Source organism: Miniopterus schreibersii, assembly GCF_964146895.1.
Source record: "Miniopterus schreibersii genome assembly, chromosome: X".
Classification (NCBI taxonomy): Eukaryota; Metazoa; Chordata; class Mammalia; order Chiroptera; family Miniopteridae; genus Miniopterus; species Miniopterus schreibersii.
This window is the reverse complement of record NC_138104.1, coordinates 28,855,652-28,870,967: the sequence shown is the minus strand read 5'-3', so window position 1 is coordinate 28,870,967 and position 15,316 is coordinate 28,855,652. Positions and strand designations below refer to the sequence as shown.

Sequence of the window (15,316 nt, the reverse complement as noted above, 5' to 3'; positions counted from 1 at the left end):
AACTTACAATATTGTAGTCTTATCCTGCACCAGCAATGAACAACTAACTAGTAAGTGAATTAGAGGAAGCTCCTATATTAGAAAAGAGGAAAAGACACTGCCTCCAAGAATCTTTCCTAATACCTAACAAAATGAAAAAAAAAAAAATAGGAGTACAAAACCAGTGGGAGTGGAGTGGGGGGTCACGCACAGCAACTAAACAAGGAACAGGGAATATCCCAAATGCAAAAGCTTCAAAAAGTCACAAGCAAGTAAAAAAAACAGGAAATTCCAGAGTGGAGCATAGTAGTGCAGTGCAGCTAGTTTCTTAACCCTACCCCGCCCCTTGGAAGCCATATGAAATATAGCATGTGAAAGACAATTGAACCTAAATAAGAAGAAAAGATACCCCAAAGCAGAGAAGGAAATTCCCAACAAGTACTTTAAGCAATAAGACAACTTAATAAGAATATGGACTTAATAAAACAAGAGCTCAAAGATGAGATGATAAACAGCAGAATTAAGTAAAATAGAAGATTGCAAACTAAAGAACCAATTAGGCCCAAATAACATTATCATAGAAATAATAAATTACAAACAACTGAGATAGAAAAACGTGGCTAAAAATGGTATTACAGACAGAGGAAGTGTTAGATAGATGAGCAGAGCAAGGACGATGGGCCAGGTACAGAAACTCACCAGGGCAGAAAGCCCCAGATTCCTAGCAAGGGGAAAAACTGGGAAAACAAGAATCTTGTCCTCAGAGTAACCTATCCTCCCCTAGCATATCGCTGGTCATGCGATTTAGACCTCCTGAGCAATTCCTCCCTAAAGATAACATCTAGGCCTCAGCTGTATTTCAGCTCCAGGCACAGAAAAGCAGCAAAACAAGACAAGTAATGACGCAGTCTGGCTGCCTCAGGACCAGCTATGTTGACTAATGACCCCTGCCCTGGCACTCACCAATCAGTGGAGACCACGATCCTGAAAGAGCATACCTGGAAAACTGATGACTATTCTATTAAGACTCTCCCCTGAGACCTCCCCTAAGAGATGAATATGCTCAGGACAAAGGACCTAGGGTGTGCAAGGGAGTATGCCAGCACTATCTTCATTCCTTTCTTTCTAACAAGGGGACCCCACAGAGACTTGCAACCAGGGGAGCAATGGGCAGCGGATTAGTCTTCCAAGACACCAAAACTTGCTAACAAGCCCTAGCAATTAAAAGTGTGCTATTGAAGCAGCAATATACAGTAGTTCCCCTTGGGATATACAGTACATCCCAAGATCCCCAGTGGATGCCACAGATAGTAGTACTAAGCCCTATATATATATACAGTAGTCCCCCATTATCTTGGGTTTCGCTTTCCGTGGTTTCAGTTACCTGCAGTCAACCATGGTCCAAAAATATTAAATAGAAAATTCCAGGAATAAAGAATTCATAAGTTTTAAATTGTGTGCAGTTCTGAGTAGCATGATAAAATCTTCAGCTATCCTTCCCCATCCATCCCAGGACATGAATTATCCTTTTGTCCAGCGTATCCAAGCTGTGTATGCTCTCCACTTGTTAGTCACTTAGTAGCCCTGTAGGTTATCAGATGCTTGTGTTCCAGTAACCCTTATTTTACTTAATAATGGCCACATTCACATAAGTTTTATTACAGTACATTGTTATAATTGTCCTATTTTATTAGTGTTGTTAATCTCTTACTGTGCCTAATTTATAAATTAAACTTTATCATAGGTATCTATGTATAGGGGTGTGTGTGTGTATATACATACATATATATATTTATAAATGAGGTTTTAAGGCATCCACTAGAGATCTTTGACTGTATCCTCCATGGATAAGGGGGGACTACTGTACTTATGCTTTTTTGTGTCTGAATCTTACACTAGAATGTATTCTTGTGAAATGTGTGTGTAGTTACAGAAAACAAACACAAATAATAAAATACCCTAAGTACCTTTCCATCAGGACATACAGAGCTAAACCTTTTTAAATTAACTGTATTGTATAGATTTAACAGAATGTATCTATTTATTTATTTTTTAAATATATCTTTATTGATTTCAAAGAGAGGAAAGGAGAGGGAGAGAGAGAGATAGAAACATCATTGATGAGAGAGTCATTGATCTGCTGCTGCCTCCTGCACGCCCCAGACTGAGGATTGAGCCCGCAACCTGGGCATGTGCCCTGACCTGGAATCAAACCTTGATCGCCTGGATCCTAGGTCAGCCCTCAACCGCTGAGCCATGCCCGGCCAGGCAACATAATTTATTTAATCTTTCCCTTATTGAAAGACACTTTATATTGACTCAGGTTTTTTTAACTTTTACAAGTACTGCAATGACTATCCTAAACTGTTTAGTTGTGTAGGCCGGCTAATTTCCTAGGAATACAATTGCTGGGTCAAACAATTTGTGGGACATTATATAGGGTTGGGCAAAAGTAGGTTTACAGTTGTACGAGAAACAGTTTATTCTTGTATTATTATTTCTTAATTATTGTATTATTTTCCATATGAACAATTGTAAACCTACTTTTGCCCCACCCTGTGTTTACTATTTAATAGATTTTGCCAAATTGCTCTCGAGTAAAAGATTGCATCAGAGTATTTCCCTCCACCAGAGTGTGGCAGTATCCATTTCCCCACAAACCAGTCAACAATATCATCACATTTCTAAATTTTGACAAACTCCTAGCTGAAACAGGGTAATATATAGTTGTTTCTACTTGCATTTCTTTGAAATTGAGCATCTTTTCATATGTTTATCAACAATTTGTATTTCTTTGTGTGAACAACCCATTCATGTTGTGGGCACATTTTTCTATCAGGTTGCTTATTATTTTGTTAATGATTTGTGAGAGTTTTTAGATTATTACAAATTAGCCATTTGATATTCTATGCTTATGGCTTTGTTTGTTTTTTACTTTACTGAAGTTTTAAATGTTTATATAATCAATTTCTGAATCTTTCCCTTGGGTGAAGAACATAAGTTAGTCATGGACAATTGACTTCTGAAAAGCCATTAATAAGTTTCTAGTCACTTTGGCTCACGTCCTAGAGGGGCCTCCCCCACACAAGGGCCTTTCTTATGGGGAACTTCCTACTGGGGTGTCATATTTCAACATTCAAAGAAAGAGGCTGCCTGAATGGTCTATATTTAGAGTATGACTTCCCAGTGGGGACAGCTGGATGTCTAGGGACTAACTTCTGCATACTTTGTCCCTGAGTTCTGGGATTATTCTGAGGGGTTTGAATGGCTGGTGTAACAAAAGGCCTCTTTTTCCTGAAAACTGCTTGAGCTCTTGTAAACTGTGCTTTCTGTGAGGGAAAAATGACATGGATCTCAGGGGTGTTGCAGTAATTTACAGACACCACGGAGCCTCACCGCTATCTCCACTGGAACATACTGAGCACTACCACTGCTACGGTGATATAGCACGTGAATGACAGATACCAGAGATAACACACCAGAGTCATGATTAAATGAAAACACGTGCTAAGCCTCATTTCCATCAGTGGGATAAACAGGTGGTCCTTTCTAGGGCGTAATGAGACAGGCTGCTTTGACCACATGCTTAATGTAAAATCCAAATAAAACCCCTTGAATGGAAAAACGGTTAATCTAGGAAGTTACTAGTTTTCAGGCACTGGGTTCATCTGGAGCTAGATCTTCATTCAATCATCCAGGAATCATCTATGAAGAAATTCTCACACACCTTACACAAGTGCATAAGTTCAGCCAGAACTTCAAAAGACTGTAAATCACTTGTGGAAAACTTCCAAGATTAGAAAACTGAGTGTTTTTCCAAAGATTAATTTATAGATCACATTAAAAACATGCTGGTTTTGTTTAGGAAAACTTTGTATTTAAAATGTCAATAATTACTAGTCTGTTTTGAAAGCTGTGAAATCGTTTATAGCAACTACAAAACTTTTTTAATGTGGTGCAAAAACAATGTAAAAAATGAGTCTTTTGTTAATTTTATGACCTTATTTCAAATGTCAAGTGAAAATGGCTTGATAGCATTTCCAGATTACAAAAACAATGAATGCAATGTTAAAAGACAAAATAAAGGAGCATAGAAAGAAAGTTAAGCCTTCCTTAGCCTAGTTTGGCGTAGCAAGGTACCCCATGGGGAACATTGGTCTTATAGCCAAGGGAGAAAGGATTCCTCAAAGAAGCATCAGAAAAGGACAGGGTCAAGGCCTGAGGGTGGGTGGGGGATGCAGACCGTCCCAGGTAACCAGAGAAGAACGAACCCCAGTCGCAGGGAGGTGAGGTGGGTCCTCAGATTCGAGAGGACCAGGCTGAGCGACGGAGGCGCACACTGGGCCCAGCAGAGACTTGGAGGGGGAGCTCTGCCGGCGGAGTGGGGGGAGGGTCCCATCGAACTCCTCGAGGGCTAGTGGGGGAGGGGGGGAGAGCTCCTTGTTGACGCAAAGCCCTCACGTGACCAGGAGCTGCAGAGCGACGCAGCCTTCGGTGCAGTCGTCACTCTGGTCTGGGTACCAGCTCGCCGCAGCCCTGCGCAGGACAGGCTGGCCTCGGGCCCAGGGAAAGCGGAGCAGGTAGGGGTCCGGGGCGTTCGCGGAGGCCAGGGTGGTAGCCGACCCCAACCCCGGTAGCCGAACCAGGGGTGGGGGACAATACTGGTTCAAGTTCCAGGAGCCTTCCCTCTGAATCTTCCGAGCCCCCTCCTCCCCCTGCCTAGTGTGTGGAGGCGAACCCTGGGCTTTGACAGGGCGGCTGGTGGGAGTAGTGTCTCAAAAGGGAAATACCGATGTTGAGATGCCCCTTCCTCCCTGACTCTAATCACTGACCCCACACGTCCCTTAAGCTTCCTGCTCATTTCAGTGGAAGGGACACGCCATGGTGGCGTTGACAGAGAAAATGGTGGGCTTTAGTGACTTTAGAAGGCAGGGTTGGTGGGGGTGGCTTACCGGAATGTTGGGAGGGACGGATGTTTGATAACTGGGTTCTGAATCCAGACTGGCGAGTATTGGGATCTGTGTCCAGGGTGCTGGTCCAAGCCCTCAGTGCCTTTACTCCTTGAGACTTGAGACGGACAATAGCTCGGTGTGGCACAGTTTGTGGCGAAGCCAGTGAAGAAGGAGTGGAGAAAGCTGCATAAGATCTGTGGAGGTTAGTGTGAGCATGGGTATTATCTGTGAACCACCCAAGTTCGATGTGAATTCCATATGACAGGAACTTAGGCGCCACTATCTAGTTGGAATATGGGGGTGGGGCTAGCTAGGGGACTTTCCCTAAACTGCGTTTACTTACCAAGCTTAGGATCTTAAACTTAAATCATATATTGAAGACCAGTAAAGGTAACAAACTTTTCTACCGATGATTTAATTTGCACTTCAGATAATATTGAGAAGATGCAAATTGTATTAAGGAACATTACTATTTTGAGGGCGAGAGAGAGAAAGCAAGAGAGGAGAGAGAGTCTTTGCAGGAGAGGGACAGTGATTTTGCAAAAGCAAAAGCCTTCCCCCACACCTTGTCTCTTCTACTGCTGGAGACTCCTAGAGATGGGCTTTAGGGAAAGTAGATGGCAGTAGGCTATGATGCTTCTAGACTGTGGGAATCACTGGGGGCCTCCATCTCTCTCGCCACCCTCCAGTTTTCAGATACCCTGACTGTTTGAGCATCTTGGTGAAGGAAACGATGGACTTTTGGGAGAAGCCCTAGAATCCTACAGGTGGTTTTTAAAAGATTTTTCCTGTGTCACTCCCCTTTTATTTTTCCTGCCTCCCTTTTCACCCTGCCCACGTCAGTGCTGGGGAAGCCCAAGTTTCTGTCTGCCAGGGAATGGGTGTCTAAATCCAATAAGGCAGGCACTGAGACTTGTGTCTTTAAATGCTTGGATGTCACAAGCACTCAACATTCACCTTCCCCTTTTTCTCTGTTTGTTCTTAGATCTTCCCATACATCTACAGTAGGGCTGTTTACCACTGGAAGAAAGGAAAAAGTGGAGACTGGTCTAGGACCATGGAGGTTGGTGTGAAGGTGGGCAGTGTCTGAGAGGGTGGGAATAGAACGTGGCTGAGACTTGAGAGGGTCTCAGTAGATGGTACTTCTGCCCCTCCTACACAGATTTCCAGTGTTGCCATACCCCAGATTTCCACAGTGTTGCCACACCCCTTACTGATTTCAGTGCAGGAAACATTTTGGGATATTGGGGTAAAGGTGGGCTTGAGTGTGACTGAAAGAAGAGGAGAGGGAGGGACCATAAAATGGGACACATTAGCTAACTGGACCTGGGCTCTCTGGCAAGACAGATACTGGAGTCAGGGATCAGGGTGCTTGTCTGTTTTATGAAGGACTCAGTCTCTATTACCTCCTGTTTGTTTATTTGTTCATAGCTCTGCCTTCAGGTTTGCTGCAAGGCTTGAGATGACTGGAAGCAAAGAAGCGAGGAAGAAATTGCGCCTGATCAGTAGAGACTGGTAAGAGGGATGGTCACTGCCTGGGTAGACCTCTAGGGTGGGTTGGTAGAGGCCAGAGTGTATCTAGTAGGTCAAGTGTCCAGCCTGGAGATCCTCAGTCTATCCCTTTTCCAGCCACCTTTCAATTACCCCACACCTTCACTTTTATTTTGGTACAGGGAGTGGGGTGAACTGAGGGGGATAGAGAGGTAGTTTATTAATAATAAGCCAGTCACATAAAGAACAAAATCTCCACTCCTATTTGTCCTTCCATCTGTCTGTCTGTCTGTCTCTTGGTCCATAGATCTCATGAGTATATATATCTACTTTAGGGTGTATCACCAATCAAGAGAAGGAAAGAGGAGGGAACTGCTGCTGATCAATACAGGTTAGTATGAGGGTAGAGACCTGTGGGAGTGATGAACAGAGTGGGTCCAATAAAAATCAAGGTCTGAGGGCTTCTCAGTCTCTCCCATTCATAGTCAGCCCTCCCACTATCCTTTTCATTATTTATTTGGTGTGAGGAAATGTCTATGGAAGTACCTTGGGGGAAAATTGTTGGGTACTAGGGAAAATGGGGAGGGGATAAAATAAAAAGAATGGAGAGAGAATTTGCTAATGATTCTCTTCTCTCACCAAGCATATTATTTCTACACTTTCCTGTCCTCCTGTGTATCTATCTGTATGATGCACAGAATTAGAAGAGAAATTTTAGTCCATTTCCTTCCTCCACTTCTAGGTCCAACTCCAGTGACAGCTGTAGTGGCCTTTGAGCTGAAGACCAGCACCCTTACAGGCCTACACCCAGACCTACCACCCTCTTTCCCCAGCCCATCTGAGCCCCCCCGTACCTTATCTGTGCCTTCAGCAGGGGTGACTACATGGGTCGCGTTCAGGAAGTGGGCTGGGTGACTGCAGGACTGGTGATCTGGGCTGGTACCTGCTACTATATTTACAGATTAACCACGGGAAGAGCCCAGAGTGTGAGGAGACTTGCCAGCAATGAGTCTAGAGTCAAGATGGAGACTGTGGCTGGGGTACAGAACCAGACCTTGGCCACGAGTGAAGCCATGGATGGGACAGAGATTGAGACTAGATGCAAGGCCAAGACTGGAGCAGAAACTGGAACAGGAGGTGGGGCTGGGGTTGAAGTAAAGACTAAGGCCACTGCTAGGGCCAGAGCCAAAGCCAACTCTCAGGCCAAAGCAATGACTGGGGCACAGGCAGAGGCCCAATCTGAGGTCAAAACAGTGGTCATGACAGATTCAGGGACTCTGGCTGAGGCCAAAGTCAAAGCCAAGGAAGTGGCCATGAAAGAGGCAGTGACCCAAACTGACTCTGAGGCTAAGAGAGTAGTCAAGAAAGAAGCAGTGACCCAGACCAAGGCTAAAGCTTGGGGAATGTTTGCCAGGGCAGAGGCCAAGAAAGAAGCAGTGACCCAGACCAAAGTGGAAGCTCAGATATTTGCTGAAAAAGTAACAGAGATGAGCAGAGTACTTGTGACACAGAATAAGGCCTTGGCAATGACCAAGGAAGTGGCCAAGATGAATGCCATAAACAAGACTGGAATTGTGGTTGAGACCAAAGCAAGAGCCCTGGAAGAGACTGTGAATGTGCCCAAGACTCAGTCTGAGGCCAGGCCTGGTACCACAGTTGATGCTAAGGGAAATCTAAATACCATGTCCAGGGCTGAAGCTAGAGTGGACATAGGGTCTCATGCACTGTCTCAGGCTGTGGCCAAGATCCAAGTTGATGACATGCCTTGTACTGGGGTTGAAGCTAGGGGAAATCAGAAAATTATGTCTCAAGCAAGGTCTGGGGTAGACATGAGGGTTTGTGCCCAGTCTCAGACTGTAACCAGAGCTCAGGCTGAGACCATGACTGGGGTAAGGGTTGATGCTAGGGGTAATACCAATGCCATGTGTAAGTCAGTAATGGGGGCAGATATGAGAGCTTCTATACAACCTCAAGTTGTGGCCAAGAAACAGGCTGAGGCAACGTCTGGTGCCAGGGTTGATGACGGGGGAAATACCAATGTCATATCTAGGTCAATGACTGGAGCTGACATGAAGACTATTGCTCATCCCGAGACTATGTCTGATTCCAGGGTTAAAGGCAGAGGCAATTCCAGTGCCATATCTAAAACAGGAGCCAAGGCAAACTTGAGGGTCAATTCCCAGGTTGAAGCTTTGCCTGATTCCAGGGTTAAGTTCACAGGCAATCCCAGTGCCATTTCTAAGATAGGGGCTGGAACAGATATGTTACCCTATACACAGCCTCAACCTATGGCCAGTGTCCAGGGTGAAGCCTTGCCTGATGGCAGGATTAAGGCTAAGGACAATGCCAACACCATGTCTAAGGAAGGGGCTAGGACAGACACAAAGGCACAATCTCAGGCTTCTGCCATGAGCCAAGTTGAGGCCTTACCTAGTACCAGAGCTAAGGCTAAGGGCAAAGCCAAAGGCAAGAGTAAGGCAGGAGTCAAGACAGACATGAAAACCTATGCACAGCCTCAGGGTGGGGGCAAGACCCAAACTGATGCTTTGCCTGATTCCAGGGTTGATGACAGGGGAGATTCTAATGCCATTTTTAGGGCAGGGGCTAAGGCAGAAATGAGGGCTTGTGGTCAGCGTCAGGCTATGGCCAATACCCAGGATGAAGCCTTGTCTGGTATTCAAAATAAGGTCTGGGGCATTCCCAATGCTGTGTCTAAGGTAGGGGCTGGGCCAGACACAGTGGACTCTGTCCAGCCTCGAACAGATTCAACAGGATCTGCTCGGCCACAGGCTGTGGCCAATTCTCAGGGTGAGGCCTTACCTGGTGTCAGTAATAAGGTCAGGGGAAATCCCAATGCTGTGTCTAAGACAGAGACTGGAGCAGATAAAACAGGTTCTTCACAGCCCCAGACTGTGTCAAATTCCCAAGGCGAAACCTTGCTTGGTGCCAGGAATAAGATCAGGTGCAAACCCAATGCTGTGCCTAAGTCAGGGGCTGGGCCAGATACAGTGGGCTCTGCCCATCCCCAGACTGTGGCCAGTTCTCAAGAGAAGGCCTTGCTTAGTGCTGTGAACAAGCTCCAGGGCAATCCCAATGCTGTGTCTAAGGCTGAGACTGGAGCAGATACAATGGCCTCTGTCCAGCCCCAGGCTGTGTCATATTCCCAAGGTAAAGCCTTGCCTGGTGCCAGGAATAAGACCAGGGGCAAACCCAATGTGTCTAAGGCAGGGGCTGGGCCAGATAAAACAGGCTCTGCTCAGCCCCAGGCTGTAGCTAGTTCCCTGGGTGAAGCCTTACCTGGTACTAAGAATAAGGTCAAGGGTAATTCCAATGCTGTATCTGAAACAGGGGCTGGGCCAGATGCAAGGGGCTCTGCCCCACCCCCAGCTGTGGCCAATTCTCAAGGTGAGGCCTTGCCTGGTGCCAGGAATAGGGTGAAGGGCAATCCCAATGCTGTGTCTAAGGCAGGGGCTGGGCCAGATGCAATTGGCTCTGACCAACTCCAGGCTATGACTAATTCTCAGGGTGAGGCCTTGCCTGGTACTAAGAATAAGGTCAGAAATAATCCCAATACTGTGTCTAAGGCAGAGGCCAGAGCAGATGCAACAAGCTCTGCCCAGCCTCAAGCTGTGTCAGTTTCCCAAGGTGAAGCCTTGCCTGGTGCCAGTAATAAGGCCAAGGGCAATGCCAGTGCTTTGTCTAAGGCAGAGGCTGGGCCAGATGCAATGGGCTCTGCCCTGCCCCAAGCTGTGACCAATTCACAGGGTGAGGCCCTGTGTGGTACTAAGAGTAAGGTCAGGGGCAAGCCCAATAATGTGTCTAAGGCAGAGGCCAGGGCAGATACACCCAGCTCTGCTCAGCCCCAAGTTGTATCTAATTCCCAAGGTGAGTTTTTTCCTGGTGCCAGGAGTAAAGTCAAGGACAATGCCAATGCAGTGTTTAAGGTAGGAGCTGGGCCAGATGCGATGGGCTTTTCCCAGCCCCAGGCTGTGTCATATTCCCAAGGTGAAGCCTTGCCTGGTGCCAGGAATAAGCTCAGGGGCAATACCAATGTTGAGTCTAAGACAGAGGCCAGGACAGAATCAACAAGCTCTGCCTCACTCTTGGCTATGGCCAGTTCTCAGGGTAAGGCTTTACCTGGTGCCAGGAGTAAAGTCAAGGGCAATGCCAATGCTGTGTCTAAGGCAGGGGCTGGGCCAGATGCAGTGGGCTCTGCCCTGCCCCAAGCTGTGACCAATTCACAGGGTGAGGCCCTGTGTGGTACTAAGAATAAGGTCAGGGGCAATCCCAATAATGTGTCTAAGGCAGAGGCCAGGGCAGATACACCCAGCTCTGCCCAGCCTCAAGTTGTATCTAATTCCCAAGGTGAGTTCTTTTCTGGTGCCAGAAGTAAAGTCAAGGATAATGCCAATGCAGTGTTTAAGGCAGGAGCTGGGCCAGATGCAAGGGGCTCTGCTCAGCCCCAGGCTGTGTCATATTCCCAAGGTGAAGCCTTGCCTGGTGCCAGGAATAAGGCCAGGGGCAATCCCAATGCTATGTCTAAGTCAGGGGGTGGACCAGATACAATGGCCTCTGCCCAGCTCCAAGCTGTGGCCAATTCACAGTGTGTGGCCTCTTTTGGTGCTAAGATTGAGGTCAAGGTCAATCCCAGTGCTGTGTCTAAGGCAGGGACTCGACCGGATGCAGTGGGTTCTGCCCATCTCCAGACAATGGCCAGTTCTCAGGGTGAGGCTTTGTCTGGTGCCAAGAATAAGGTCGAGGACAATCCCAATGCTGTGTCTAAGGCAGAGGCCAGGGCAGATGCAACAGGCTCTTTCCAGCCTCAAACTGTGGCCAATTCTCAGGGTGAGGCCTTGCCTGGTGCCAAGAATAAGGTCAGAGGAAATCCCAATGCTGTGTCTAAGACAGAGACTGGAGCAGATACAGCAAGCTCTGCTCAGCCCCAGCCTTCAGGCAGTTCTCATGGTGAGGCCTTGCTTGGTGCCAGGAGTAAGGTCAAGGACAATCCCAATGCTGAGTCTAAGGTAGAGGCCAGGGCAGATACAGTGGGCTCTGGCCAGCCTCAGTCCATGGTCCTTTCCCAGAGTAAGACCTTGCTTGGTGCAAAGGACAAAGCTATACTCAAGTCTAAGGCAGAAGCCACAGAAGAAAGTGTTTATATAAATTCCAAGCCTAAGGTCATGCCCACTTCTGAGAGTGAGGGTGGGACAGGTACTCAGGCCTGTGGAAAGACACAGCCTAAGGTTCATGACTATTACTGGAGTGGAATTGGTATTGAAGATTGGGTTGCTTCTGAGCGATGGATTAAATTTAGGTTTCAGGCTAGGGATGGATACTGGGAAAATAGCATGTCCTGGGCTGATGATGAGAATGAAGCCAATATTGAGTCCTGGAGTAGGACTAGTGATAAGTCTGGTTTTAGGTCCTGGGCTAGGGCTTGTGACGAGGCTGCCAGTAAGTCCTGGCCTGGGGCTAAAGCTGAGAATGAGGTTGGCATTGGATCCTGGGATAGATCTGGAGACAAAGCCAGTGGGGATCTCTGGACTGGGAACAAGGCCATTGGAGGGTCCTGGACTAGGGCTGAGAACCAGGTTAGTGGGGGGTCTTGGGTTGACACTAGGAACAAGGCTACTGGGGAATCTTGGACTGGAGGTCAGGTCAGTGAGATGTCCTGGGTTGGGGAAAAGGCCATTGGAGGGTCCTGGACAGTGGCTGAGAACCAGGTCAATGGAGGGTCCTGGCCTGGGGTTCAAGAGCAGGCTAGTGGAAGGTCCTGGGATGGGGATATGATTCAGGCAAATGAAGATTCCTGGACTGAGGCTAAGACTGGAAATGTGGCTAGTATTGGGTACTGGACTGAAGCTCTGGACAAGGCTAGTGGAGAGTCCTGGATTGGGACTGCTGATCTACCTGGTGGTAGATCCAAGCTTAGATTTGATAATCAGGCCAGTGAAAATGTATCCTGGGCTGGGGCTGCTGGCCAGGGCAGTGGAGGGTCTAGGTTGGAGTCTGAGGACCAGTCCAGTGGAAGCTCCTGGGCTGGTACTGCAGATCAAGCCAATGGAATGTCCAGGCTAGGGCCTATGGACCAGTCCAGTGGTGGGTCCTGGGCTAGGGCTGAAGAACAAGCTGATGGAGGGTCTACACCAGGGTTTGTGGACCAGTCCAATGTTCGGTCCTGGGTTGGCACTGGGAAACAGGCTAGTGGAAGGTCCTGGGTTGAGGCTGGGGATCAGGCAGGTAGCTGTTCCAAACCTGGATTTGAGGATCAGGTCAGTGGAGGAGGCTTCCGGGCTGGCACTAGGGATCAGACTGGTAGAAAATCCTGGGCTGGATCTAGGCTGGGGCCTGAGAATTGGACTAGTGGAGGGTCCTGGACTAGGGCTGGGGACCAGGCCTGTGGAAGGTCCCAAGTCAGTGCTGGGGAGGCCAATGAAGGATATTGGTTTGGGGCTGGGAATGAGACTAGTACAGGGTCCTGGTTCTGGAGAGGAGAAGAGGCTGGTATAGTGCCCAGGCCTGAAAGGAAAAATGAACCCAGTGTTGAATCCAGATCAGAGGTTGAAGAAGAGAGCATGGTTAGTTTCAGATTTAAGGTTGAAGACAAGGCCAGTATTGGGTCTTGGATCAGATCTGAAGAGGAGGCCTTTATGGATTCCTGTGTGGGGGCTGAGGCTGGAGCTGAGGCCAGGAAAGAGTCTTGGCTCTGGGATGAAGATGCGACCACTACAGGGTCTAGGCTTGGAGCTGGAGAAGAGCTTGGCATGAGGTCCTGGACTTTGGCCGAGGATATAGATGAGGATGAGCTAAGTAGAGCATCCAGCCCTGATATTGAGGAGATCAGTTTAAGGTCCTTGTTTTGGGCTGAGAGTGAGAACAATAATGAGTACAGATCCAAGAGTGAGAAAAATGTCAGTTTTGAGTGTGGGGCTGGAGATAAGGCCAGCTCCACAGATAAGCTTGAGGCTACTGGTGGAGTTGATGTAAGGTCTTGGTTCAGGGATGGTAATGAAAACAGAAGTGAAGACAAATCTGCACCTAAGACTAAAAAATCATCTGAGTCTAGAGGCACGTACCCATGCATGGTTCCTGGGGCAGGAATGGGGTCATGGGCGGGAACCATGATCTGGACAGAAATGAAATTTCCATACCAAAATGAGCCGTACTTACCACCTGAAAAGCTCAGAAAGCAGGTCAGGTCTGGGGAGAAAGCTCAGCCCTGGGCCTGCCGCTGTAAACACAAAACTAATATGGATCCACGAGAGCTTGAAAAACTCATTTGTATGATTGAGATGACTGAAGATCCTTCTATTCATGAAATAGCCAATAATGCTCTATATAACAGTCCTGATTGTCCATTTTCCCATGAAGTTATTCGTAATGCAGGTAGAATCTCAATTATTGAAAGCTTGCTCAATAATCCCCACGCCAGTGTTAGGCAGAAGGCTTTAAATGCACTAAATAACATCTCCGTGGCTGCTGAAAATCATAGGAAGGTTAAAACATACTTAAACCAAGTATGTGAAGATACCATCACCTATCCCTTGAATTCAAATGTGCAGCTGGCTGGACTAAGATTGATAAAGCACCTGACTATTATTAGTGAATATCAGCATATGGTTACAAATTATATTTCAGAATTCCTTCGTTTGTTAACTGTGGGAAGTGGAGAAACTAAAGACCATATTTTGGGAATGCTTTTGAATTTCTCTAAAAATCCATCTATGACAAAAGATTTACTCATAGCCAATGCACCAACATCATTAATTAATATCTTTAGCAAGAAAGAGACAAAAGAGAATATTCTTAATGCTCTTTCACTATTTGAAAATATAAATTACCATTTTAAAAGAAGAGCAAGAGTATTTACCCAGGACAATTTCAGCAAAAATTCCCTTTATTTTGTATTCCAACGACCTAAAGCATGTGCCAAGAAACTTCGAGTCTTAGCAGCAGAATACAATGACCCTGAGGTGAAAGAAAGAGTTGAACTATTATTAAGTAAACTTTAATAAGTTGTATGTTTACAAACAAATCTGGGCAATATTTTGGTTTTGCAGCCTGGGAGTAATGCACTTTGTAAATTGCATTATAACTTTGATACTGATGTTACTTATGATGGTCTATAGCTGGACCATTTTATGGACACCAAATTAATTCAAACTTGTACTGAAAATACATGTGTTGATTTTTACCTTGTCTGGATTGAGATGTTTTTAGTATGCTTCATGAGCAGAAACTAAGCTGATTCTTCATAAGTAAGGTAATCTTTGGTCCTTTGTGTGGACTTATGTTTATACATTTGAGATTTTATTTTTGTCACCAATAAAGTTGTGTGTTTTAAGCAGAGAAAAAAAAGACACGTCTTTGTCCTTGAGTTTATGATCTATTTGGAAAGGCAAGATGTATGGAAACAAAATGACACTTACAAAACCAGGAGTCCCTGATCAGGGCCAGACCCTTCCCATCGGGGCAGAAAGTTCTGCAGATAATAGTGCTCAGGGAAAGTTTTATAGAGGAGAGGACACTTAAGTAAGCTGGGCTTGAAGGATAGGATAAAAGCAGGGCAGAAGGGCATTGGAGGAGAGAAGAGTGGTGGGAAGAAAGGCATGGAGGTGAGAATCCTGCTCCAGAGAGGAGGCTGGCCTGCCTGAGTGCAAAGTGTGGAAAAGGGAGTGACGAGAAATATAGTTCAGCAGTTGGGGTGAGTCCCATTTGTGGAGGGTCCATGATTGCTACACTGAGGTGTCTGTATATTACTCCATCCAACTGGGAGACACCAAAGCCCTTTATGACCACGAAAATGACAGGATGAAATGAAAACAATGTGGCTGATTTGCGTGCAAGATGGGTCTGAGTTGGGGAGGGGACAGGAGTGGCCACTGAAGATTGGA

At 46.5% G+C, this 15,316-nt stretch overlaps 2 protein-coding genes across 12 annotated transcripts in view; both read left to right on the top strand.

Moving 5' to 3' along the window:
• Window positions 1–4,280: 4,280 nt before the first annotated feature.
• The window catches only part of ARMCX1 (armadillo repeat containing X-linked 1), a 36,749-nt gene continuing 25,713 nt past the window's right edge, over window positions 4,281–15,316 (top strand). For 2 of the 11 annotated variants that reach the window (XR_013997983.1, XR_013997990.1), the window contains exons 1-6: window positions 4,449–4,559; window positions 5,008–5,133; window positions 5,621–5,698; window positions 5,917–5,994; window positions 6,363–6,446; window positions 6,758–6,813. The gene's annotated coding sequence lies outside the window, so the exon portion shown is untranslated. Of the gene's footprint in view, window positions 4,560–4,979; window positions 5,134–5,620; window positions 5,699–5,916; window positions 6,007–6,362; window positions 6,447–6,757; window positions 6,814–15,316 lie in introns of all 11 variants that reach the window. The other 9 variants (XR_013997987.1, XR_013997993.1, XR_013997991.1 and 6 more) reach the window with 8 other exon arrangements.
• On the top strand, window positions 7,230–14,766 carry ARMCX4 (armadillo repeat containing X-linked 4). The gene has a single exon (XM_081125548.1). It carries the CDS (start codon window positions 7,307–7,309, stop codon window positions 14,432–14,434), a length of 7,128 nt encoding a protein of 2,375 aa, XP_080981674.1. The 5' UTR covers window positions 7,230–7,306; the 3' UTR covers window positions 14,435–14,766.